The following is a 24,900-nucleotide window of genomic DNA, read 5'->3' as shown; positions in this document are numbered from 1 at the left end:
ACATCCACTGCAAATATTACACACGGATAATTCGAACCATTCTGTCCAGCCTTAGCAGCATCTCCCTCCTTGTGAGCAAAGTTGCTGTACAATTTAGAAACAGTTGTGTAATGATTATATATAATGATAATAATACAGAAGGTGCCACACAAAGCGCTTCTGCAGGTCTTACTAGTTATAAAAAATACACCCCTCTTTAACATTTTATACTCCGAAAGGTATTATTATGTTCTATGGAATTAAATAGATAGTCATAAAAAAAAATTTAAAAGATGGGCAAAATGTCTCAGTAATGTCTTGTCTCAATAATGGACTGGATGAAAGCCAATAAACCGAAGCCTTAATCCGGACAAAACTGAGGCATTGCTAGAGGATGGTTTCCTAGAACGGAGGGATGGGAGGTTGTCGGCTCTTAATGGGGCTACATTCCCTCCAAATGAGCACAAGGAGGACCTACTGGGTTCATCACTGTTGCTTGAGGCTTAAGTGGCCTTGGTGATGCAAAATGCCTTCCATCCGCTTCAGCTGTTGGTCCAGCTGTGCCCCTATCTGGGCAGGGATAGCCTAAACTTCTGTCATCTACACTCTGGTAACACCTAGACTAGACTCCTTGCAATGAACTGTATCATTGGGCTGCCCTTGAAGACGGTTCAGAAACTGCAGACGGTGCAGAATTTGGTGGCTAGATTGCTCACTGCAGGCATGACACTATGAGCATATAGCACCAATCCTGGCTACCAATTAGTTTCCAGGTTCAATTCAAAGTGCTGGTTTTAACCATAAAGCAGGCACAGGCAAACTCGGCCCTCCAGATGTTTTGGGACTACAACTCGCATCCTCCCTAGCTAACAGGATCAGTGGTCAGGGATGGTGGGAGTTGTAGTCCCAAAACGTCTGGAGGGCCGAGTTTGCCTATGCCTGCCATAAAGGCTTGACACATCAGGGCCCCAATACCTCAAGGACTGCCTCTCCAGATATGAACAAACCAAACCCTACATTTGTCATCTGCGGTCCTTTTCAACGCGGCTCCTCCACAGGACTTCTGGTGGGCAGCAACACGTGAACAGAGTTTTTTAGTGGGAGCTCCCTACCTGTGGAATGCTCTCCCCAGGGAGGCTCTCCTGACACCCTCTTTGTCTAGCTTTAGACACCGGGCAAAAACGTTTCCCTTTTATACCGGCTTTTGGCTACTAGTCTGAAGGATTTCTATGTATTTGTGGCCCCTTTTGGTGGAGCAGCAGAACCTTTATTTATCTAGATGTGTTTGGCTGTTTTAAAAGTTGCTATTAACTGTGTTTATTGTAACTGGTTTTAGTATTTCTATTGCCTTTGTAAGCCATTTAGAGTCATTTTTGAAAGGCAACTAAATAATAATAGGTAGATGTATTGTGGGATGTTGGAAAAGGAACAGCATTCTATATTTGCACTTACAACTATATGGATGGCAGGCAATGATGGGGTATAAATAGCCCTCCAGATGCTGTTAGGTGCCATCTCCCATCAGCTGCAGCCAGCAATGGTTAGGAATGATAGACGTTGTAGTTCCGCAACATCTGGAGGGCTACCCCTGGTGCAAATAATTATTAAATAGTATATATAACCAACAGCTTAGCAGCTTCATAAAAGCATTTGGATTTATTGATTATTATTATTTTATCTTCAGAACTCCCATCCAGAATTAAAAACAGAACTTTCTGTCCCCAAAATTTACTGTTGAAATTACATTTCCTTTGGTAGATGTTTTGACACTAACAGAAAAACACCATAGACAGCAACACCGGCAGAATCTGCTATTTGTAGTTTTTCCTAGAGCAAAGAAAAGCTTTATGGAAAGACAGGAGATTAATTTTTAAGAAATGTAGTAGCCAACAACAGTAAACATTATCTTCAAAATAGTCAACAGTAGACAGCAGAGGGCACCAAAGGCCTTTCGTTCTTGAACATCCTTACTTAAATGTGGAAGTAGAGTCTCCTGCAAAACACCACAGGCACAGTTTTGCTGGACTTAATAGGAAAATGCACGACCACTTACATACAGCCAGGAGCCATGATAATGATAAACATTACTCGGAATTCCTCTACACAGTAAAGCAGAGCTAGGACGAAGAATTCTCTCTAAAACCCTTGGAAGCAAGGTTCTCATTGCCTACTTACTTATTCCATTTATATCTCAACTTTTCTCCAAGGAGCTCAACAATCCTGTGAGGTAGCTGAGGCTAAGAGGCAGTGGCCGGCTCAAGGTCAAAGCTGAACCAAAATAAGTCCGACATTTTCACCACAGTCAAAACAAAAAAAATCCTTCCAGTAGCACCTTAAAGACCAACTAAGTTAGTTCTTGGTATGAGCTTTCGTGTGCATGCACACTTCTTCAGATACACTGAAACAGAAGTTGCCAGATCCTTCTATATAGTGAGAAGGTGGGGAGGGGTATTACTCAGAGGGGGGTGGGAATGGGTGATTGGCAGATAGCTGTGATGAGCCTGTTGACGACTATTAACGACTGCAGTAGGTCTTACAGGAAAAAGCAAGGGGTGAGAAGGTGAAAAATGGCTTTGTCATGTATAGTGAGATAAGAATCCAATGTCTTTATTCAGGCCAGGTGTCTCCATGGTTTTAAGTTTGGTAATGATTTGCAATTCAGCAGCTTCTCTTTCCAGTCTATTTCTGAAATTCCTTTGTAGTAAAACAGCTACTTTGAGATCTTGTATAGAATGTCCTGGGAGATTGAAGTGTTCTCCTACTGGTTTCTCTGTCTTGTGATTCTTGATGTCAGATTTATGTCTGTTTATTCTTTGGCGTAAGGTTTGGCCTGTTTCTCCAATATAGAGAGCTGAATTTTCACCACAGCTACACTGGCTCAAAGCTATGATCCTACGTACAGTTACCTGACAGCAAGGGCTTATGAAATATATTGGGATTTACTTCTGAGTAGGATCACACTGTCAGGGGTCCCTTTACCTTTAGGATCACATTGTGAGAAAGCTTTTTTTTTTTTTTAAGGAAGGGTTTGTTTGTGTAATCGATTTCTACACCTCTTCTCGGGAGAATTTCCTCTGAAAGCAGCAAACACAGCAGTAAACACACACACACACACACACAATCTAAAACATCCCAAATCCTTGAAAGGAGCTGGTTCATAAAAACAGTCCACCCAGCAGAGTCTTAAAAACAAAAAATAAGCAGAATAAGCAACATAACCACCTCCGCAGCCCACTTAATATCAGAGTACAGGTGCGCCATCTGAAAACTTGTAGGGATGGGACTTGCTTGTTCTCACTGTAAAACAAATTCCATATGTGGGCATCACCCAAAATGCCCTGCCCTGCATGGCTGCCAATTTGGATTGCTTTGGCACATGAGCAAATTAAAAGTAAGAACGCTGCATTTTGTATGCCACGCATATGATCTCACCCCAACATGTCATATGTGAAATGAGCCTTTGATACTCTTTCTAATTGGTACTTTTCCCACTCCAAAGCTTAAAAAGCAAAAGGGCAATCGTGGCAAGAACAGGGCGTTGTTGTTTCGTGCCCCTCATTTAGCCCATAAAGGCTGGTTCCTGGGAGCGCTCTGCATGCAGCTGACAATTAGCTACATATAAGAAATAAATTAAAAGCCCACACTGCATTTTGCACATAGAAAACAGTGGTTCGTTACAAGCACATACTGTAGTTTGTGAATTGCAGCATCCTGCCAAATCATCGTGCCTGACAAGCAGTTCGAATGACCTTCTCACCACACCCACAGTACATTTTTATTTATATCCTGCTCTTCAGTTTAAAAAAGAAGAATCAAGACTGCATATGCTGAGATAATATAATTTCGTTCTATTCAGATAATATAATGTAAAATAAAATACTGCCAAAACTACACAGAAATAAAAGCAGTATATAACGAAGCACAAAACCGATTCAAATTCAGGATTAAAGGGTTTAAAAGAGAGAAAGAAACCACCTAGAAAAAACAAAAGGATTCATCCAGCTCTTAAAAAATAACAACGTAAAAACCAAGTAAACTTCCCTGGGGACAGCCTTCTATAGGTAGAGAACTCTCCATCCCTTAGCACCACCCTCTGTGTCCCACTTGGTGCACACCTGGAGAGTGGCAACCGACAATAATCTTTCTGAATATGCAGTCAGGTATGAGGTCATGTGATTTTTCAGGTACCATGTCTAGGATATGCATGGTTTTTTGTTTTCATTTTAAGTACTCATGTGAATGAGTTCTGAGCACAGTAAACTCTCTCCTTCACGTGTGTAACACAATCCTATGCATGTTTACTTGGAAGTAAGCCACACTCTGTTCAGCGGTGGAGCATATGCCCAGTGGTGTAGCGTGGGGGGTGCAGGGGGGGCCGGCCGCACCGGGCGCAACATCTGGAGTTAGGGCAAATCCACGGGTTAGGGGGCGCAAATCCACGGGTTAGGGGGCGCAAATTACTTGCCTTGCCCCGGGTGCTGACAACCCACGCTACGCCGCTGCATATGCCCACGCTGCTCAGGGTGGGCACGCTCCCGAGGGGGGCGGGTCAGAGGGTGCCCTCCCAGACGCGGGATAACCGCTCGGATGTGTGGAGTGGCGTGCGCACCCCACAGCTGGGGATGGAGCGAGCCACCAATGGTGGACATTTGGCATGCCACCCACCCGCCAAATGTCACCCCCCCCAGTGAAGACACCCGGGGCGGTCCACCCCCACTGCACCCCCCTTCCTCCGCCCCGACTCTGTTCTGTGGGGCTATACACAGATACATAACATAGTAACAAACAAACAAAATACCTTCCCCCCAAAAAAACAAACAAACACAAAGATAATTTTAAAGGTCATAGACTGCTTAATTAACCAAAGAACTGGAGAAGAGGGATGTTCTTGCCTGGCGCCTAAAGATATGGAACCAAGGCACCATGCAAGCCTCCCTGTGTAGAGCATTCCCCCACAAGGAGGGAGCCACTACAGCAAAGGCCCGTTCCTTTATTGCTGCCTTCCAGACCTCCTATGAAGAGGCACACAAAGTGCCTCCAATGATGATTGCAGGGTATGGGTCGATTCATATACGGGGAGGCAGTACTTGAGGTATTGCAGTCCTGAGATTATGAGGTGCTTGTTTAATTTCTAGGTCTGTGCAGTGTTGTACATTAAGCTTGTTGCAGAGTTTACACATAAATTCAAGCTCAGTGTTGGATTCCCTGCATTCCATGCTACAGAATTCAAACTCTCTCTCTCTCTCTCTCTCTCTCTCTCTCTCACACACACACACACACACACACACACAGTGTGACATTCTGATTGAGACATAAACTTTGAAATTGTTTTCCTGATGATGCCTATACGACAACCAACTGCTATCAATCCGAAGAACCAAAACCAGGCTACTACTTGTTAATGAAGAGGTGGGCTTTATTTCTGCAACCTCTGCAGTCTACGAAGAAGAAAAATCTGGTCCCTACTTAACAACTGAGAAGCAATTGGTCCACATTATCTCCCAGGAAGACTATAATAGAGAAAGCGGAGTCGGATATAGCTGTACAAAATATCAGAGGCTAAGCGAAATAGGTTCAGAAACATCTCTGTTATTAATTTTATTTTCTGCCTTTCAGGGTCGCCTCCCAGCATGTTAACTATCTATAACATTACAGTCATAAAATAAAAGCGCAACACATCTAAAAATTGTCATAGCAGCAGATAAAAACAGTATCAGCAGACTAAAATAATATAAGTGTAAAAGCAGATAGCAAAAATACCATATTAAAAGGCCACCAGCAAAAAAAAAAAAGTACCAACATTTTCTTTAAAAGTCTTCAAGGAGCGGATTAAAGCTATTCATGAAATGGGTAATAAGTATCAATTTATGGAGGTAACTCCATAGTCATGGGGCCACACTGGAAAAGGCCTCCTTCCCAACAACCTAATAGTGGAAGGCTTGTCAGAAGGATTTTTTAAAAACTGGTCTTAGGAGCAAGAAGGACGGCAGACAATGCTTCAGATTGCTTGGTCTCACATTGTTCAGCACATAGCTTTCCAAACTGTGTCGCGACACATTAGTGTGTCGGCTGCAGTGTTTAGCTGTGTCACACGAACACTTTCAGTCCCCACGCTCCTTCCAGGGCTGGAAAAGGGTCCGTTTAACCTCTGGTTTGCTTTTAAAGCTAAATAACTGTGTCACGAAATGATGCATGTCTGAAAAGCTTATCACCCCAACATGAAAATTTGGAAAGCCCTGGTTTGGCACTTTAAAAGTAGCCACCAGCACTTTAAATTGGGCCTGAAAAGGAATTACTTCCCTGCTTTTGGGAGGGACAACAAAGGCAGAATTGAACCAATGGGCGAATATTCTTAAAGGACCTCTCACGTTACCAAAGCCTTCGGTTTTAGAAAGTCACCTGTTGTTAAGCAATGCCCAGCAGTTATGTTCAGCCACCCCGTAAATTTGGTGCTAGAATCAGCTGTTAAGGGAGTCTGCTATACCAAGACTTTGCTGAAATGAAACACCTGCATTTAGAGTTTCCTGCACTAATAGATTCCCTTTCAGAAAATATGAGAAAGAAAGGAACACTTTCTCTTTAACCTCTTCCATTCTCCAACAGGAAAGCCCAATTTATCCTTTTTTTCCATGATGCTAGTACTGCACAATAAACATACACTGTCTAGCATTAAATACCACGGAAACACTTGTTTGACAACCACTTCTCAGAATTCTCCTAACCAGGCCACCTTTTGAGCTAAATATTCTCATATAATTCTCTGTCCAAAGGGGAAAAAATTCTTTGTTAAGAATGCTGTGGGTGGATGAACAGAATAGAATCCACCTCTTGGTGCTAATATTACTGTGGCAATCAATTTTTGAGTGTTTTATCCACAAACCAATTCCAGCTGAAATCTGAAAGGGTTCGTTTTGAAATCAAGACAGTCATGATCTTAACAGTACAATCCACCAAGGAATTATACTTAGCAGACCACAATGAAATGTATGGGACCTATATAAGCATGTCCTCTTGCAGGGGTTGTGCTGGGAATTGTGCTTTGTTTTATTGATTTGTTTAAAATATTTCTGCTACTCTTTACCAAATTTGGTCCCAAAGCCAATGTCAGGACAATAAAATACAAATCAAACATCTGGCAGATGAAAGAGAACCATCAGCTAAATTTTAAGCTGGCTAAAACCTGAGCAAACTAAAAATAGTTTTTGTCTGGTGTCTGTAAGAACCTGGTGCTGGCATCAAGTGTGCCTTCTTTGGAACACCATGGCCTAAGATGTTTTTCTCCAACCTCTAGATGTTTTGGACTATAATTTCCATCAGCTCAAGCCAGCCTGTCAGGATGATGGGAGCTGTTATCCAAAACATCTGGTGATCAGATCAGATTCGGGAAGGCTGCTCTGAAATCATGGTTTCATTTATATCACGTCTTTCCTCCATCATGGAACTCAAGAGTATGTAAGATGTGGTTCTCACACACCCCACAAGTGTGTGAGACATCCCATTTTTTCTTGCGAGAGAATGGTGGCCATTTTGGACACCGTGATCTTGTGCCACAATTTCCCCTTTAAAAAGGTGTTGGGGGGCTGTGATCTCATGCGGTGCCCCAAAACATGTGCTTTAGGGTGCCATGCCCCCAACAGCATTGGGGTGCGGGGGGTGCGGCATGAAAACATGTGAAATCACAGAGTCCCAAATGGCCACTGTTCTCTTGCATACACAAAAACAGGAAAATGGTTTCTGGGAAGATGGTGTCCCAGATTTTGCCAACGAGGTGTTAGAGGGTATGTTCTCAGGCAGTCACCCCAACCAGCCATTGACAACACAGACCTGCTTAAGTACAGCAATGTGGTCACTGCATAAAGAACTGGCAATAATTAGTACTATTGTGGAAGGCAATGTTTTATTAAAAACTTAGACAATTCATCATGCTTACAATGAGGAATGCAAGGATATTTCCCAGAACTACTGTTCCAGATAAGTTTTGCTGTGCTAACATGAGCATTTAAATCCTTCCCCCAACAATTTTGCACCAAAAAGGTATTTTTATATATAGTTTTAGATATACTGTACATCTGTTCCAACTTGGACTCAACTCTGATTACAGTGTCTGAGACCTCAGCTTGTGCAGCCTAAGTAAGGATGTAAATAGTATTAATAGAGGTAAGAGGCTGACCACTTGCACTCGCAGCTTTCTCAATCCTTGCTGATAAAAGCAGGTAAAATGTTCCTGGCAGGTGGGCACAAGGTATTATAAATGCTTCAACAGCAAAGCATCCCAACCATTTATGCAAAGCAGAGGTAAGACTGTAGGAGATGTCTTCTTTAGACACTTAACACCTTGTTTTGAATGTTCGTTTTGGGGACAAGATGCTCAAGCATATGGTGGTCCTCCTCTAGGTATTCCTATTCAATCTGGCTTCAAATCTGATTTTGTAACTGAGACAGCCTTGGTTGCCCCAGAAGCCAGTTTATACTGAAGATTGTATCCCTTTTGACTTTGCTTGATCTCCTGATGACTTCTGGTGCTATCAACAACAATATCAGGATAGGTTGAGATGGCATTATTTAGTGCTAGTTCCAGCATGGAGCAATTCCCAGCAGATGGTGCTGACCATTACTATTCCTTGGCAATTGGTTTATGGGATCCTACAGGGCACCAGCTTATTTCCCCATGATGTTTACCACTGACAAGCAGCTGCTGGAGGAAGGGTACAGCAATTAGGAACATAAGGGTGTGTGTGTGTGTGTGAGAGAGAGAGAGAGAGAGAGAGAGAGAGAGAGAGAGAGAGAGAAGGAGATTCTTATATATGCTAACACATATATGATCATCAATAGCCTACTATATTCTGTATAAACTCATTCCAAATATCAATATATTTATCCAAACATAGTTTGTGTCTATAAGCAATCTGTTCACAAGCTGCGAGTGCCGTCATGCCTTCAATCCATTGACTAAAGGGGACCATGAATTAATACATCTTCTTAACTCACCGGAGATCTGCTGAGATGTTAAAAATGTTTTACACGGCTGTACCTTCAATACGTTACACAAAATGCACAAATGCACAGGACGCAAAACTTCAGAACCTTCTCCGAAATCGTGCTGTTCCATAGCATTAGAACAAAAGGCTGACAGAAATCCAGATTGCAAGACTGTGTTTTACTGCCTAACTTAATGACTAACGTCAAGATATCTAACAGATAGAAACCATCTGAATGCCCAGATAGAGCTTTTGCCAGAGGGTATTGCTGCAAAAAAAGAAATTGGGGGGGGGGGGGATGACAGAGTACTTGTTCCAGTCTTAGCAGCTTCCTCTATGGGAAACCTTCTTTTTTACCAGATTAATGAGGGGAAATTCTCTCTTCAAATTTGCACAGTAGTTAGTCCCAAAGGAGTTATTTTATGGCTCTTGCTTCATTCAGTGGGATCACATGGACATAAATACTATTAATTCTGTTGCAAAAGAAAGGAGGACAAAACAGAATTATTTGGCAATGTGGAATGGATCATCAAAGGAAACCAATTTATTTAATTGAATACTTATATTGTAAATATAGAGGGGTGGGCGGAAGAGAAAATTGCCCTGAAACTCAAATAATGTTACAGCATTTTCCAGCAAAATTCCTCATCCAAAAGTGGGTAAGAACAGATATTAGTCATCCTGGTCAATCTAGTACACAATATAGTGTTGTAATGCAGGAGAAGACGAGTTCAGGCTTTCATGACAACACCTTTGAAGTAAATCTCAAAAATCTGTAATAGAAAAAGTCATGTCAGATTAGCCTTTACAAATACCTGGTATGAAAGACTGATACATTTCCAGAACTGTTTAACACATAAATGGGTTTTTTATTTATTTATAAAACATGTCCCCTTTATAAACAAACCTTTACGTTTGTCAGCACTTCCAACAAGTTCTTTTAGAACAGGATAACCTATTAGAAGGGATGCGGGTGGCGCTGTGGGTTAAACCACAGAGCCTAGGACTTGCCGATCAGAAGGTCGGCAGTTCGAATCCCCGCGATGGGGTGAGCTCCCATTGCTTGGTCCCTGCTCCTGCCAACCTAGCAGTTTGAAAACACAAAGTGCAAGTAGATAAATAGGTACCGCTCCAGTGGGAAGGTAAACAGCATTTCTGTGTGCTGCTCTGGTTCGCCAAAAGCGGCTTACTCATGCTGGCCACATGACCTGGAAGCTATATGCCGGCTCCCTCAGCCAATAAAGCGAGATGAGTGCCGCAACCCCAGAGTCGGTCACGACTGGATCTAATGGTCAGGAGTCCCTTTACCTTTTAACCTATTAGAAAATGCATACAAAATAAATTTTTTGAGTGTGATTTTGGTCATTTCCCCATTGATTTCCATGAAGGAGCATCAATCATTGGGTGATGGGCGCAGCAATTCTATACTCTGCTTATACCGAAATGGGAGATGGATCACAACTATGCTAGTAGAACAAGGAATGTTATCCTACACCTGCTCAGTTTGGGAGGGGGGACGACACATACAACCTGGGTGGGAACAAAAAATGGCATTCCTGTGGAGCACCACACAGAGACTGTGACAATGATGGTCATAGAAGGAATCAATAGGAAACTAATTTCTTGTGTTACGTCTGGGGCAATTTGTGCCACTAACAGGAATAAAGCAAGTGCACTGAAGTGCTGCCCACATCCTCCCCTTGTCTCTGCCTCATTCCAGCCTCTCCACCGCCATAGACACACTGACAGAATGTCTGCACCAGTGGAATGTTCTAACAACTGATCTGGAGAGTTCTACTGGGATGTCTTTAACACCAGCAGCACATAATTGAGTTCTGCAGGAATGGCAGTGCTTCCAACAAATTTTATGGTCCCTCAGCTAGTGTATCTGTGGGAGAAATGAGCATCTTGTTTTAGGGAAACGAGAATTCTATCATTACATTGCTTGCTAAGTTTTACCAATGATTTTTTTCCCTGCGATGCAAAAACAGTGTTTTTATTTTCTCGCTTTGGTTAGAAATAATTAGGACGTGTCCTATTATGCTTCGTAGCAGAAGGAATGCTGACTGCATGCCTAGAATCATAGCCTTACAGTACTAGCGATAGAAACAGCATGCAATCAAATTAATAAACCCAATGGATAGTAAGTAAAATTAAACTCTCTTATGTTTGAGTGTGCAGTACCAATCTACTTCCCTTGGGGGGAAAGGGGGGGACGACGACAAGAACACACTTCTGTTGCTGTGTGTATCATTTATAGCATGAAAACTCTTCATCTCATGCAGGTCTGAAATTAAAGCTAGGTTAGATATAAAAGGAGATTAGGACACACGGGTGGCACTGTGGGTTAAACCACAGAGCCTAGGACTTGCCGATCAGAAGGTCGGCGGTTCGAATCCCCATGACGGGGTGAGCTCCTGTTGCTTGGTCCCTGCTCCTGCCAACCTAGCAGTTTGAAAGCACGTCAAAGTGCAAGTAGATAAATAGGTACCGCTCTGGTGGGAAGGTAAACGGCGTTTCTGTGCACTGCTCTGGTTCACCTGAAGCAGCTTAGTCATGCTGGCCACATGACCCGGAAGCTGTACGCCGGCTCCCTCAGCCAATAAAGCGAGGTGAGCACCGCAACCCCAGAGTCGGTCACGACTGGACCTAATGGTCGGGAGTCCCTTTACCTTTACTTTATGTTTCATTCCACTTAGATTCTGTCCCAGCTGTTCTGTGTTGCACATATATTATTATTTTTCTAACGGCAAAAGGAAAATATATTAGCACTTCCATCAATGGGGCTGCATCAATATGGAATGTGCTTCACAGATGTGGTCTGGTGTTGTCGTTCACCTGCATATCATGAAGTGATGGTGGAACCCATTTCTGCAGGCTTTGTGGCTTCCATAAGGCCACAGGCTCCTTTTGAAGGTTTGGAAGTAACAGGTTATAGAACGACCTGCCTGAGACCTAGGAAGAGCTGCTGCCAGACCGAGTAAACAGGTGGTCCAATAGTATAAAGGCAGGTCCTTATACAGTCATCTGGTTCAATGAATATCCATACAGTACTGTGGAATGAAAACCAGGGGTCTGCTATGACTAGCTTTAAAACTGAATTCTGTCTGCCAAATTCTGGGTTGTTCTAAAGTGTGAATATGTATTGAATCATCCATAAAACCATGATGCACACATGGATGGTACAAGCCAAGAGGGTTTCAACAAAGTTGAAGGAGAGAAAATTATCTTTAGCAACAAAAATTTAAACATTCAAAGGAGAGTTTCTCTCCCTGCCAACACCACCCCAAAAGATTCCTAAAACAGTACACATCGATTATATTACTCATGCTGACAAGGAAGATTTGATTATACTGGGCAAAAATGGATTCTCTGTAAGAAAGAAGCTTCTAATATAATCTGCCCTGAAAAACTAAGGGGGAAACAAAGGAGTACAAACAGATCTACCCAATGCTGATAGACTATATCAGGCAGGGCCAAACTTGGCCCTCCAGATGTTTTGGGACTACAACTCCCATCATCCCTAGCTAACAGGACCGGTGAGGTAAGGGATGATGGGAATTGTAGTCCCAAAACATCTGGAGGGCCAGGTTTGGCCATGCCTGGACTACACGATAGCCAATTTAAATTATAACTTCAAGGACAATGCTATTTGACAAGGTGGAGTTAGAAATAGGGTCTAGTGGCCTCTGTTTCAACATGCCTGTTGAAATAAAATAAGTTCACTGTTGATCACCCGACAAGCTAGCAAGGTCTGTCCTGTTAATAAGATTGAATTGCAGCAGCTGTTCTCCTTTGACTCATGTAGTTGGAAAAGCCCCCAATGACATATACTAAGATCAAAAAAGCCATTTCAGTATTCTACTGCCAACACCGTCTAGAGGATTATAAGAGTTGTAAAAGAAAATTGATTTTACTTGATGTAACTGCATTTTTAATTGTTCCTGGCTATTAAAAATAGGCGTACCATCAGTTTTATCCCTCACTTTAAATTTGCAAAATTATTGCATTGATTCTTCAAGTTATGTAATTGTCCAATAAAGTTACCCAAATTTAAAGCTTTGTAAATGTAAAGTTTGTTTATCATTTTGTTATACACATAACACACACATCAATTGCCAAAAGAAAATATTCGAAGTGGAAAAGGAGGTGGGTGAGGACCATCGGCAAAGCAGAAGGAATACCTTCTAGGTGAGTGGTCCTGATATGTCACATGTATACACAATTCCCTCCACGGGAAATAATGATAGACATTTCCCTACCAGGAGGGGTGAAAGCTGATTTAATTGTTTTGATTATTGCAAATAGTTACAAAATTATTTGCCCCAATCTAAAGCTTTTACGTGGAAGTAAATCACATTGATTTCAGCCTAATTCATATGCTCACTAAATGTATTGGTGGTGAAAAAGGGTTTCTTCAAAATTTAAATAAAGCAGATTACGATGGTGATATGCATTTATTTAGCGGTTTAGAATATCCCTTGCATTTTCCACAAACTTAAAGGTAAAGCTAAAGGTAAAGGGATTCCTGACCATTAGGTCCAGTCGCGGACGACTCTGTGGTTGCGGCGCCCATCTCGCTTTATTGGCCGAGGGAGTGCACGGAAATGCCATTTACGTTCCCACCGGAGTGGTACCTATTTATCTACTTGAACTTTGACGTGCTTTCAAACTGCTAGGTTGGCAGGAGCTGGGACCGAGCAACGGGAGCTCACCCCACCACAGGGATTCAAACCGCCGACCTTCTGATCGGCAAGCCCTAGTCTCTGTGGTTTAACCCACAGTGCCACCTGCGTCCCTAGTAATTCTTAAAACCATCCTGGATGGTGGGTCAGTATTCTTATCTCACTACTGAAAGTCAGGTGGAGATACAGAGGTTTGTCTAAGTCACCAAGTGAGGTAACGGTTATGGTGAGATTTGTACTTGGGAACTGGGGCACAACGTCTACACACACACACACACAGAGAGAGAGAGAGAGAGAGAGAGAGACCTTATAACCAAAGGTATACCCAAATATATATTATTTATTTGATGCCTGGGCTTCTTTAAGAACAAGGGCATGATAGCAAACCCCCAAGTAATTAAACATCTTAAAACTTCTAAACTTCTAAAAAACATTTAGAAATAAGTATAACATGGTTGTAGGCTGGGAGAAAACTCAATCTAAAAGGTTTATTGAAAGCAGGTCCTCAGCAGGTGCTGAAAAGACAGGGGAGACTATGCATGTCATAATATTTAGCGGGAAGGAAATCCAAAAGGAATGTGCGCCGCAGTACTAAACGCCCGATTCCTGTATTGTGCAGAACACATCTTCTGATAAGATGGTATTGCTTGCAGAGCACAGTGATCAACTGGGTATGTAAGGGATGAGATGATCTTTCAGGTGTCCTGGTCCTTAAGAATGATCACATATGGGTCTTGAAATATGAAGGCATACTCCTTCACTTCCACCACCCTAATTAGTGTCCCTCACAACTTACACCAGGAGTGGGAGACTTTTGCAGACTTGAGGGCCACATGCAAGAGGCTAAAGTTGTCCAAGCAATTAATGCAAAGTCCAAGGTCGCACTTCCGCCAGCCAAAAGTATTCAAGAGATTTTTGATGGGTATGTCCTGGTAGAGAAGCCTTAGAGAATCACAGTCAGCTCCTGGGGCTGAGGTTCCTTACTTACATAGACAATACAGTGGTACCTCAGGTTAAGTACTTAATTCATTCCGGAGGTCCATACTTAACCTGAAACTGTTCTTAACCTGAAGCATCACTTTAGCTTATGGGGCCTCCTGCTGCCGCCGCGCCGCTGGAGCACGTTTTCTGTTCTCATCCTGAAGCAAAGTTCTTAACCTGAAGCAGTATTTCTGGGTTAGCGGAGTCTGAAACCTGAAGCGTCTGTAACCTGAAGTGTATGTAACCTGAGGTACCACTGTACAACAACTCGGATAGGGGTTCTCAAACTGCAGTAATCCATGCTACCTCACTTCGCAAAAAGACATGTTGAGCTCCACAGATGTCAGTCCTAAGCTTGCATACCATGAACTAAGTCACAGGCTGCATGAGAACTATACATTTAAGGCACACCCAAAGCATATTTCCCCACCCCACCCCAAATAATTCTGGGCACTATTGTTTGTTAAGGGTTTCTGGGAATTGTAACCCTGTGAGGCGGAAACTACAGTGTCCAGAATTCACTGAGAGGAAGAATGTGCTTCGAATGTACTTTAAAGGTGTAGCGTGTAGACAACCACAGTGAACTTATTGGGACTTACTTCCAAATACAGTGGTACCTCAGTTTTCGAGCGTCTTGGAAGCCGAACATTTCGGAACCCGAACACCGAAAACCCAGAAGTAATTGCTTCTGTTTTCAAACGTGCCTTGTAAGTCAAAAGGCTTCCGCTGCGTTTGTTTCTTTTTTCTCCATTGACTTTGCCAACCACCCTTTGCACTTCGGTTGTCTAACATTTCGGAAGTCAAACCGTCTTCCAGAACAAATTACGTTCGACAACCGAGGTACCACCATAGAGTAGACTATAAAGGAAAGCAGATTGCTCATTTATCAATGCTCACCCATTTCCGTGTTAGTGACCTCGCTGCATTTTAAACTGGTAATGCGTACACAGCCATGGTTAGCATTGCACTGTAAAACTAATGCAAGCACTGATCATATGTATGCATACCTTTATGAGCTGAGCTTCTAGAAAGCAAAAGTAGTGCTAAGTAAATTAGTGCCAGAATTAGATCTTTGATAAATAACTGTATATGTCTCCAAATCACTACATAAGAGCTAGTTCAATGCTGAACAATGCATTGGAATAAATGAGTCATAAATCATGATATACTTGCAAACTCCAGCCTTAAAGACAGAGAAATCTGGAAGTCTTAAAATGTTGCTGAATGTGAGTGGGAGACTTCTTTCCCAAGATGAATATTTAGTGCAATTCAAATGTCATTATAACATTTGTTACATATAGCAGCAGCTACAGGACTATTGAAAACACACCAGTTGTGATCTTTCCTGAACACAAGATCACATTCACTTGCAATCCAATAGAAGATGGTTGTTCCCGTTGAAATTGCTATAGTCAGGAATTAACAGATCACATGGGGAGTGAAACAGACAACTGCTGATTGAAAAAAGTGAATTCTGTGGGACTTCTCAGTGAAAATGCATAGTATTTGTCTGCACATCTATCATGCATGAAGTAACTAGGGCCCTGAAGAATGAAGAACTAAGGTATTTCTTACAGTTTAGAATTCTATAGCTGTAATGAGAATAATGTGAGAATCAGAGGTAGATAATGGAGAATGTCAGAAATGGGATTACACACATTTAGTTCCATTTGTTCTATCTAGGTTACATTAACTCCATCTGTCTCAGAATGTGACTTATGGAGTCTACTGTACTTATGGAGGTGTTTGTGGTTAGTTGGGGAAGTCATAATAAAGCCAGGGAACATAGGCGTGAAAATGTTTCTTTTTAAAAAAAATATCAACAGAAACAAATATAAAACTGATGAAAATTGTAACGCCCTCTTAGTATGAAGTAGGCATTTCACAACTTGTGACCTATCAAGGTGAACACAACCCAGCTGCTATGTACGGTGGCCCACTAGGACCATGATTAACCTGCCAGTCTCAGGCAGGAAGAAGAGTTGGATTTGATATCCCGCCTTTCACTCCCTTTAAGGAGTCTCAAAGCAGCTAACATTCTCCTTTCCCTTCCTCCCCCACAACAAACACTCTGTGGGGTGAGTGGGGCTGAGAGACTTCAAAGAAGTGTGACTGGCCCAAGGTCACCCAGCAGCTGCAGGTGGAGGAGTGGAGACACGAACCCGGTTCCCCAGATTAGGAGACTACCGCTCTTAACCACTGCACCACACTGGCTGGAAACAGGAAGCTGGTCAAACAACTGGCATCTAGACTGTAATATATTACGAGTATTCCATTCAGACCCAGTTTAAACTCTGAACTTTGGAGTGTCACAATGCTATGAAAAACCATGCAGTCTTCCTTGAGTAGCCATCATAGTGAAGCTAAAACCTCACTGTTTCACAATAAAAAAAATGTCTGCACTCTCTCTTTCTATGGGCATTTTGAAATTTGAGACGCAACCAGTGCTTTGTTCATCAAGCCAATTTTGCCCAGTTTCGTATCTCTTAAGACTGAAAATGCTACATGGTGTAGTATGCTACTCTGACTCCTAACAATGCCAGACTGTGAGTCACCAGAAATCACCAAAGGACAATTTCAATGCTGCATCAGCAACACCCCCTACCCCATTAACAACTTCTTCCTGAACTGCCAGCACTCTTGGTTCTTCTAAACACGTGTATGTGATCCACTCAATCCCAAGAAGTCCTATATGGAAAAAAGTACTCCTCCAATAGTAGTGTGAGAAAAGAGAGGCTCCTCGTTGTTCTGACTCCCCCCCCCCCCCATGGAGAAAAGGGCGAAGAGGGCTGTCCCTGCTGGGAGAGCAAGATGTCTTACAACTTGCAGGCCAAGTTAGCCACGCCACTTTACTGCAAGTGATTTGATTCCCACGTGCGGGTAGAATCACAAGCGCTGGATTGTTTCTGTCTCCGAACTCCGTAAAGAAACCGACAACAAGCGAGAGTTTTTGGTCCTGCTCTTTCGCTTTGGGGGAAGAGCCGCGCAAAGTTCGCGGCTGGATATGCGAGCCTTGCTCTGCCAAGGATGGAGGCGCCGGGGCCTCACCTTCGCCATGAATCACAGACGTGCGCGCCGTGTGAACCCGCTTGCCTTGGCGCGGAGCTGCTTTCCGCACACAGGACGCAGCCGCCCGCGCAGGAATCAAAGGAACTCCTCGCCACCGAGAGACTCTTCCCCGCAGCTCGGCTACCGCAAAGCGTGAGGGTGGGTGGGTGGGTGGGGGACCAAGCGGCGCGGTTCTTGGGCAATGCCTCGGGGAAAGGACGCGCGTGGGATTGGCTCCTTGCCTTGGAGAGCGAGCCCGGGTTTGAAGGCTCAAGTAGAGATGAAGGGATCTCCGTCTGCAAACCCTTCAAGCCCAGGCTCTGAAATCCCTCACCCCATTTCAAGCCCTCCTGAAAGATTCATGCTTGCTTGCATTGCTGAGGGAACAACAGGAGGAGGAGACGATGCATTTTGTGTGTAGAGAGATAGAGAGAGAGCAGTGGAGGAGGGAGGAGGCGGTTAATAGCACACACTCCCCCCCGCTCCACAATACAGTAGTTTGCCAGCTTTTTTTTTCTGGCAAAGCAACCCCTTCCAACGCCCTCCGAAATCAGCCTTTAAAAAATAAATAAAAAGAGAGGAGTCGCCAGTTGCCTCTTCTGCCTGCGGGAGGTGAGGGTGCAATTTTGTCCGGGCGCCCCTGCTGCCTCAAGGCACCACGAATCTCGCTGACACACACGTGCATGTACGTGTGTCCCCATTGCCCTGGGTTTCTCACGAGGTAGCGCTCCTTTCGCTGAGCTTCAGCTTGGTGCCACCGAGCTGCACCGTTCTCAATTTGTAGTTAAGCGCGTCCAAAAAAAAAATAAAAAAAAATAAGCACCCTGTCATGCCTTGCGAAGCACGGAGTTTCTCGAGTTCTTTCTTCTGCATTGAATCTGGTCGGGCAGACCCCTCCGCTTCTACAACCAGAGCCCCTCGCCCAAGGAAGAGCGAGGCAATCGGAGAGAGCCCGGGCCAGCAGCAGCAGCAGCAGAGGACGGCGCTCGGCGCTGCCTGGAGCAACGAGGCGCACAGCTTCTTCCAGCAAGGGCGCATTGGACCGCAGCAGCAGCCGGAGGAACACAGAGCGCGCGCGCCCGCGCACACGTCCCTCTCGGCCCGACACCTTCCTGGTGCGATCCCCGGTTTTGCGCTTGGGGGGCCCAGAAGCAGCCTCACACATGAACTCGACCTTCTCCGCGCCAGCACCCCCACCCCTCTCATTTATTTCCCCCTACTTCGTCCGGGGAGAAGAGAACACTCCACAGATGCACAGGCACCTCGGTCCCAATAATTCCCCCTCCCTCGTTTATAACCACCACCCCACAAGCACCTCCACATCCTCTCCCCATTATTTTGGAGAGAGAGACACACACACCCTAATCAGGGGCCCACAATGTCGCTTCAAGATCCTCATTTCCCCCCAATTGATCCTGGGTGGCGAGATACCTCATTTCCACCCTTCCAGGTACCTCTGCAAACCCCCCCAGAAGTTACCTCCGCATCCTCCATCTTTCCCTCGTTTAAGAAACTCCACATACACCTTAGGAGCTTAAAAGCCCACCACGTTATTTCTTGGAGGTCACACATACACACACACACACCGTGTACCCAGACTGTCACTGCAACACTAATCCCCCCCCCCACAAGAAACGAATCAGTTTTGGGTGACGAGAGACACCCCCAACTCACAAAATGTCACACCAGCGTTTTCAGTCACTGTTAAGCCTGGTTGTGCTTGGAGGGGCCTCGCTTCCGACCCATCACCCAAGTTGCCTCAACAACCCCCCCCCCCCCAAAAAAAAAACCGTCCCTCGGCATTAATTTCGGGTCCTCTCTCTCCCCCCCCCATTCAATATTACTTTCACTCCCCAAACCCTCGAACTGTCTTATTCCATTCATTCTCCTGCCCCACTGCTGCTGCTTCTTTTGTAGTTACCCCCCAACAGGCCCCCCCAAACGAAAGCTGCTCCTTCCACAACCACAGATGGGTTACACCAGAATATCCCTAAAATGTGCACCCCTCACCTCCCCCCCCCCAAAAAAAGCCGCTTGCAGGAGTTGTGCCCACACAGCCCAGCAGCACTCCCGGGGCGACTCCCACCCCCAGCAACCCCCCCCCAAAACCCAGGAGTGGCTCTTCCCCCCCCCCCCCAGAAATAACCGCAGCCCCCGCTAAAGCGACCGTCCCCGCTGCCGCCTCCTCCTCCTCCCCCCCCCCACCCCAAACCGGGAGAGGAGCAGCCCCGCAGCAGCTGCGTCTCCAGCCCACGGCAACCCTCGCACGGCAGGCTGCCGCGTGGAGGGGAGAAAAGCGAGGCAAAGCCGGGGCGACATCTCTCCCCCCCCCCGCCCGCCCCGCACCAATACACCCTTTCACTGAAACAACCCCAAGCGGACAGCACCGAGGGACTGCACGCCGAGCCAAAGCCCAGCGGCAGCGACGGCACAGCGCCGGTTCCTCTCACAGCTCCGCACTCCCCCCCCCCCCGCCTGACTCAATCCTCGCACCCCCCGCAGCTGGAACCCCACCAGCTGTTTCCCTCGCCTCCCGCTCCCACGGAGTTTGAAGCGCCGTCCGGGATGGTTGCCGGCTCGCTCGCGCCCTCAGCCCAGCTTGGGTGCCCCCTTTCCCGCACCTCCACTTTTCCCATACCCCTCCCGCCACCCCGTTTTCTCCCGGGACTCCACCATTACCTGCTCTCCTCCCCCCCCCCCCCTGCGCGCCCCACCGCCCGACCCTCGACGCCCTTACCTTTTTCAGCGCTGACATTCTAGGGCACTATTCGCTTAGCAGAGCGCGGGGTGCATGCTGGGCTCGGCGAGCCGGGCGGAGGAGAAGCCGGGGCAGCAGCGGGACGAGGTGGCCGGGAGATGTTGGCGGGAGAGAGGCGGCGGCGTGAGGTAGGACATTATATCTCCCGCGTTGGCTCTCTGCTTGTTCCCCTCAGGCACGCAAACCCGCGCGCGCCGAAGTAGCTGCTGCAGCGGCTTGCTTAATGCTGTTCATTCCCCTTCCTTTCCCTCCCTTTCTCTCCCGCTGTCCATGCGGTGGTGCTGCTATTTGCTGCCGCTGCTTTAAGCGACTGGTGCGCTGAGCTTCGCTCGCCGCCGCCGCCGCCGCTGTCCAAGCCGCCCTCGAGGCGGAATTCTCACGCTCCGCGCAGGCGCGCGCGCGCTCTCCTCCCGCCCCTCCCAGAAGGCGCGGCATGGCTCCGTCCCAGGCGCGGGCGGGTCAGACGGGGCGGGGAGGAGGCCTGTTCCGCGATTCGAACGCCGGCTGCGTGGAGACCGCCCCGCTCCATGCGCCCCGGACCAATAGGGAGCCGGCTCCCCTGATGCTGGCCACGCCCCTCAGCCAAAGAAGGAGGAAGCCGGAGGGCGGGGACGGGTTGTTCAAGGAAGCGGAGCGCGCTGAGCAGCTGCTGCTTCTTGCAAGCAGGATAAGGAGAGCGCTTTGCACGGGATTCTCCGCGCGCGCTGTCCGTGCAGGATGGCTCTCAGCAGGAGGACGGAAGGTGAGGGCCAGAGCACGGGAGGGGAAATGGCTGCATGTGCATGCAAGATGGGGAACAGGTTGTGGCCTCGGCTTCTAGGCAAGGGAGGTCTCTGGCTGGGTTATTGCTCCGAGGAGGGCGGTGGAGCCCTCGCCGTGTCTAGTTTAAGTGGGGCCACCTTTGGGTGCGATTCCAGGGGTGGGGGTGATGGTGGTTCGAGCTGCCGGCAGGCATGGGCTTCTAAAAGCTTGCCAAGGGACTAAGGACGTTGTGGGGGGGGGGTATTCCCAGGAAGTCTCCAAGAAGCGATAGTGCGCGCGAGTGAGAGAGAATTCAAGCGGCTTGCAGGGACTCCCAACCTGTGATCGGCTGGCAAAGGAAACCGGCCCGGGGCTGCGACGGCTGACAGGTGAAAACCGGGCTTCCGTGAAGTTGTGCGAAGCTCCTGGGATTCCCAGGGAGCCCCGAGGCCCACCACCCACCCGTCTCTGTCGATGTTGGACTTGAGGGATTGGTTGGAAAATGGCTCGTGCAGATAGATATTAGATGCTGGTATCTTGTTGTTTAGTCGTTTAGTCGTGTCCGATTCTTTGTGACCCCATGGACCAGAGCACGCTGGGCACTCCTGTCTTCCACTGCCTCTCGCAGTTTGGTCAAACTCATGTTGGTAGCTTCGAGAACACTGTCCAACCATCTCGTCCTCTGTCATGCCCTTCTCCTTGTGCCCTCCATCTTTCCCAACATCAGGGTCTTTTCCAGGGAGTCTTCTCTTCTCATGAGGTGGCCAAAGTATTGGAGCCTCAGCTTCACAATCTGTCCTTCCAGTGAGCACTCAGGGCTGATTTCCTTCAGAATGGATAGGTTTGATCTTCTTGCAGTCCATGGGACTCTCAAGAGCCTCCTCCAGCACCATAATTCAAAAGCATCAATTCTTCGGCGATCAGCCTTCTTTATGGTCCAGCTCTCACTTCCATACATAACGACTGGGAAAACCATAGCTCTAACACCTGTCAAACTAGCAAAAAATGTTTAGGGCGAGTAGTAAAATCTGTTGGAAATGTAAAGAAAGGGATGGTGATTTTTACCACATGTGGTGGGCATGTGATAAAATGAAAGAGTTTTGGGAATTGATCTATAATGAATTTAAAAAGACATTTAAATATACTTTCCCCCCAAAAAAGCCTGAAGAACTATTGCTAGGTTTGATAGGAGAGGATACTAAGAAGACGGACCAAAGATTATTTATGTATGCTACAACAGCTGCCAGAGTTTTGATAGCCCAAAAGTGGAAAACACCAACTGTAAAGGAGCGGCAGACAAAGTTGGTTGAGTACGTGGAATTAGCAAAACTGACACATAGGATTCACAGTCAGGAGGAAAGAAAGTACTAACAAGAATGGAGTAAATTTATGGTCTATATAAGTGAGAACTGTAGAAATTTGAAGACGTTGGCAGGACTGAAATAAATCTTATGTCATGGTTTAGTTTTTTATTAAGGAACTGTGAATTAAGGATTGGAATAAGAAAACCTGCGGAAGGGAAGGAGGGAAGTCAACGGCTCTATGGAGCATAAAGACAGATGTAAAAAGACTTGAAATATTTGTTTGTTGGTGTTGGTGTATTTGAAATGAAAACTTAATAAAAAGCATATATATTTTTTTTAAAAAAAGGAAAATGGCTCGTGCAGTTGTTCGAGGGAAAGAACCTGAAAGAGTTCTGGCAAGCCTTGAAGGTGGAAGTTGAGTGCTGAGAAAATGCTGTGAGTTAGTGGTCTTGGATGGAAGTCACATAGAATAAAGTTGGAAGGGACCCTGAGGATCATCTAGTCCAGCTCCCTGCAATGCAGGAATGTGCAGCCGGTGTCCCGTATGGGGAAGTCTGTCTGTTGTTTCCTCATTTTCCAAATAATGCATCAAATGTTTTCAGAGATTCGTAAAAGTACCTATCAAAGCAGAGTTGGCATTCCAGCCACAGGTGGGAAGCAGCTTGGCGTGAACCAGTGGCATAGCGTGGGTTGTCAGCACCTGGGGCAAGGCAAGTAATTTGCGCCCCCTAACCCGTGGATTTTAGCACTCGAGTCTCTTCTTCACCACCACCCCCAGATGTTGCGCCCGGTGCGGCCGGCCCTCCCCCTGCACCCCCCACGCTACACCACTGGCCTGAACTGGCCTGCATCACACCTGGACATGGCAGCAAACCAGGATTCCATTAATAAAAGTCTGTTTACTAAACTGAGAGGACCGTTCCCAGAGTACTGTTGTTCTAACTTCTAGACTCATAATATGGAAGGATATAAAGTGTTGTGGTGTGGGAAGACAACCTGTGGACACCCTGGGGAGACTGGGAGCGCTCCAGATGTAATGGACTCGGGAGCACAAACTGAAGTAGTTATATATTTGGGAAATGCATTCCTATAATTTGACAAAATTGGAGCATCAGTAATGCATATGGGGGCATTGCAGCATGAAGTGTAACCATTCTTCCCTGGTGGGGGTATTTATTTCCAGGCAGGTATGGAAGAGAAGCAAAACTCAGAGCATCATAGAGCTGTGTGTATATGTGAGTGCTTGGCCATTATGGTGTTTTGGTTGTCTGAACCATTGTGATTGCTAAGGATGGCCTACTTAGGGCCACACTATATATTATGTTAAATGTGCAGCATGCAACACCCAGTGTCTTTTATTTACTCCTGCTATGCCCCACAGAGGACCTTAAGGTCCGTGAATAACCATAGTTTAGAGGTCCCGGGCCCTAAGGAAATCAGACTATCCTCCACCAGGGCCAGGGCCTTTTCAATGATGCTTCCGACCTGGTGGAATGCTCTGTCCCATGAGACTAGGGCCCTTCGGGATTTAACCTCCTTCTGCTGGGCCTGTAAGACAGAGCTATTCTGCCTGGCCTTTAATTTGAATTCAGCCTGATCTTTTATTTCCCTTCCCTTCTCTCCCCCTCCCCTTTTATGTAGATTACCCGCTTTGAGACCCCATAGCTAATTCTCCTCGCTGGTCCAAGTAGGACTAATTCAGCCAGCTAGCCCTGGTGATTATCTAATGTTTATTGGATGGATTTCCCCCAAATTGACTTTTGAACTTTGAATTTTATTGTTATTCATGCTTTTATACTGTATTTTATGCTGCTTCTATGTTGTATTACAATTAAGTGTTTTAAATTTGTTGTTAGCCACCCTGAGCCCAGTGTTCTGAACCAGGAAGGGCGGGATATAAATAAAAATTTATTATGATTATGATTATTATTCCTTATTTAATTGCAAGTACTGTACAGGTAGCAGGCTGTTCTTTGGGATCATAGTATGAGGGGAAGGGAGATCTAACACACACACACTACGATCCTGGTGCAAATACACACGTTTGTTTGAAAAAGATATATTTATTTTAAATTTCATGCAGAACACAGCTGCTGCTACAACAACAACAACAATAATAACAGCAACAGCAAAAAACAAAACAAACTCACTTCCATTACAAACAGAGTCCAGCTTCTAAACACATACATCTATAAGGCATTGGGGGAGGTGGGAACATTGGTGCCAGTAGGATCTTTGGTTGCTGTTGTTGTTGAGCGTCATAGGTTTTTTTTGGGGGGGGGGGTCATTAAACTCACAGCTGAGGGCACTAAGGTTGAAATTCCCTTCCCCTCATACTGCAGTTCCAGAGAACAAAAGTCATCCTCCCATACCTGTAATTAAATAAGCGAGGGAAGAACCCACACACATAATTGCATGCTGTGCAT

General features: G+C 45.7%; 2 protein-coding genes across 6 annotated transcripts in view; one reads left to right on the top strand and one right to left on the bottom strand.

The window, feature by feature from the left end:
* DLGAP2 (DLG associated protein 2) overlaps positions 1-20,791 on the bottom strand; it is a 395,598-nt gene extending 374,807 nt beyond the window's left edge. For all 3 annotated transcript variants that reach the window (XM_077926383.1, XM_077926382.1, XM_077926384.1), the window contains exon 1: positions 20,409-20,791. Coding sequence is in view for 2 of the 3 variants with exons in the window: in XM_077926382.1 (XP_077782508.1) it covers positions 20,409-20,426 (18 nt within the window). In the remaining variant the exon portion in view is untranslated. The remainder of the gene's footprint in view (positions 1-20,408) is intronic.
* A 216-nt stretch (positions 20,792-21,007) lies between these two features.
* The window catches only part of ERICH1 (glutamate rich 1), a 54,445-nt gene continuing 50,552 nt past the window's right edge, over positions 21,008-24,900 (top strand). For 2 of the 3 annotated variants that reach the window (XR_013392369.1, XM_077926381.1), the window contains exon 1: positions 21,008-21,171. Coding sequence is in view for 2 of the 3 variants with exons in the window: in XM_077926381.1 (XP_077782507.1) it covers positions 21,147-21,171 (25 nt within the window). In the remaining variant the exon portion in view is untranslated. The remainder of the gene's footprint in view (positions 21,172-24,900) is intronic. The other variant, XM_028722399.2, reaches the window with a different exon arrangement.

Source organism: Podarcis muralis, chromosome 3 (genome assembly GCF_964188315.1).
Source record: "Podarcis muralis chromosome 3, rPodMur119.hap1.1, whole genome shotgun sequence".
Lineage (NCBI taxonomy): Eukaryota > Metazoa > Chordata > Lepidosauria > Squamata > Lacertidae > Podarcis > Podarcis muralis.
Note: the sequence above shows the minus strand (reverse complement) of the source record. Positions and strands in the feature narration are given on the sequence as shown.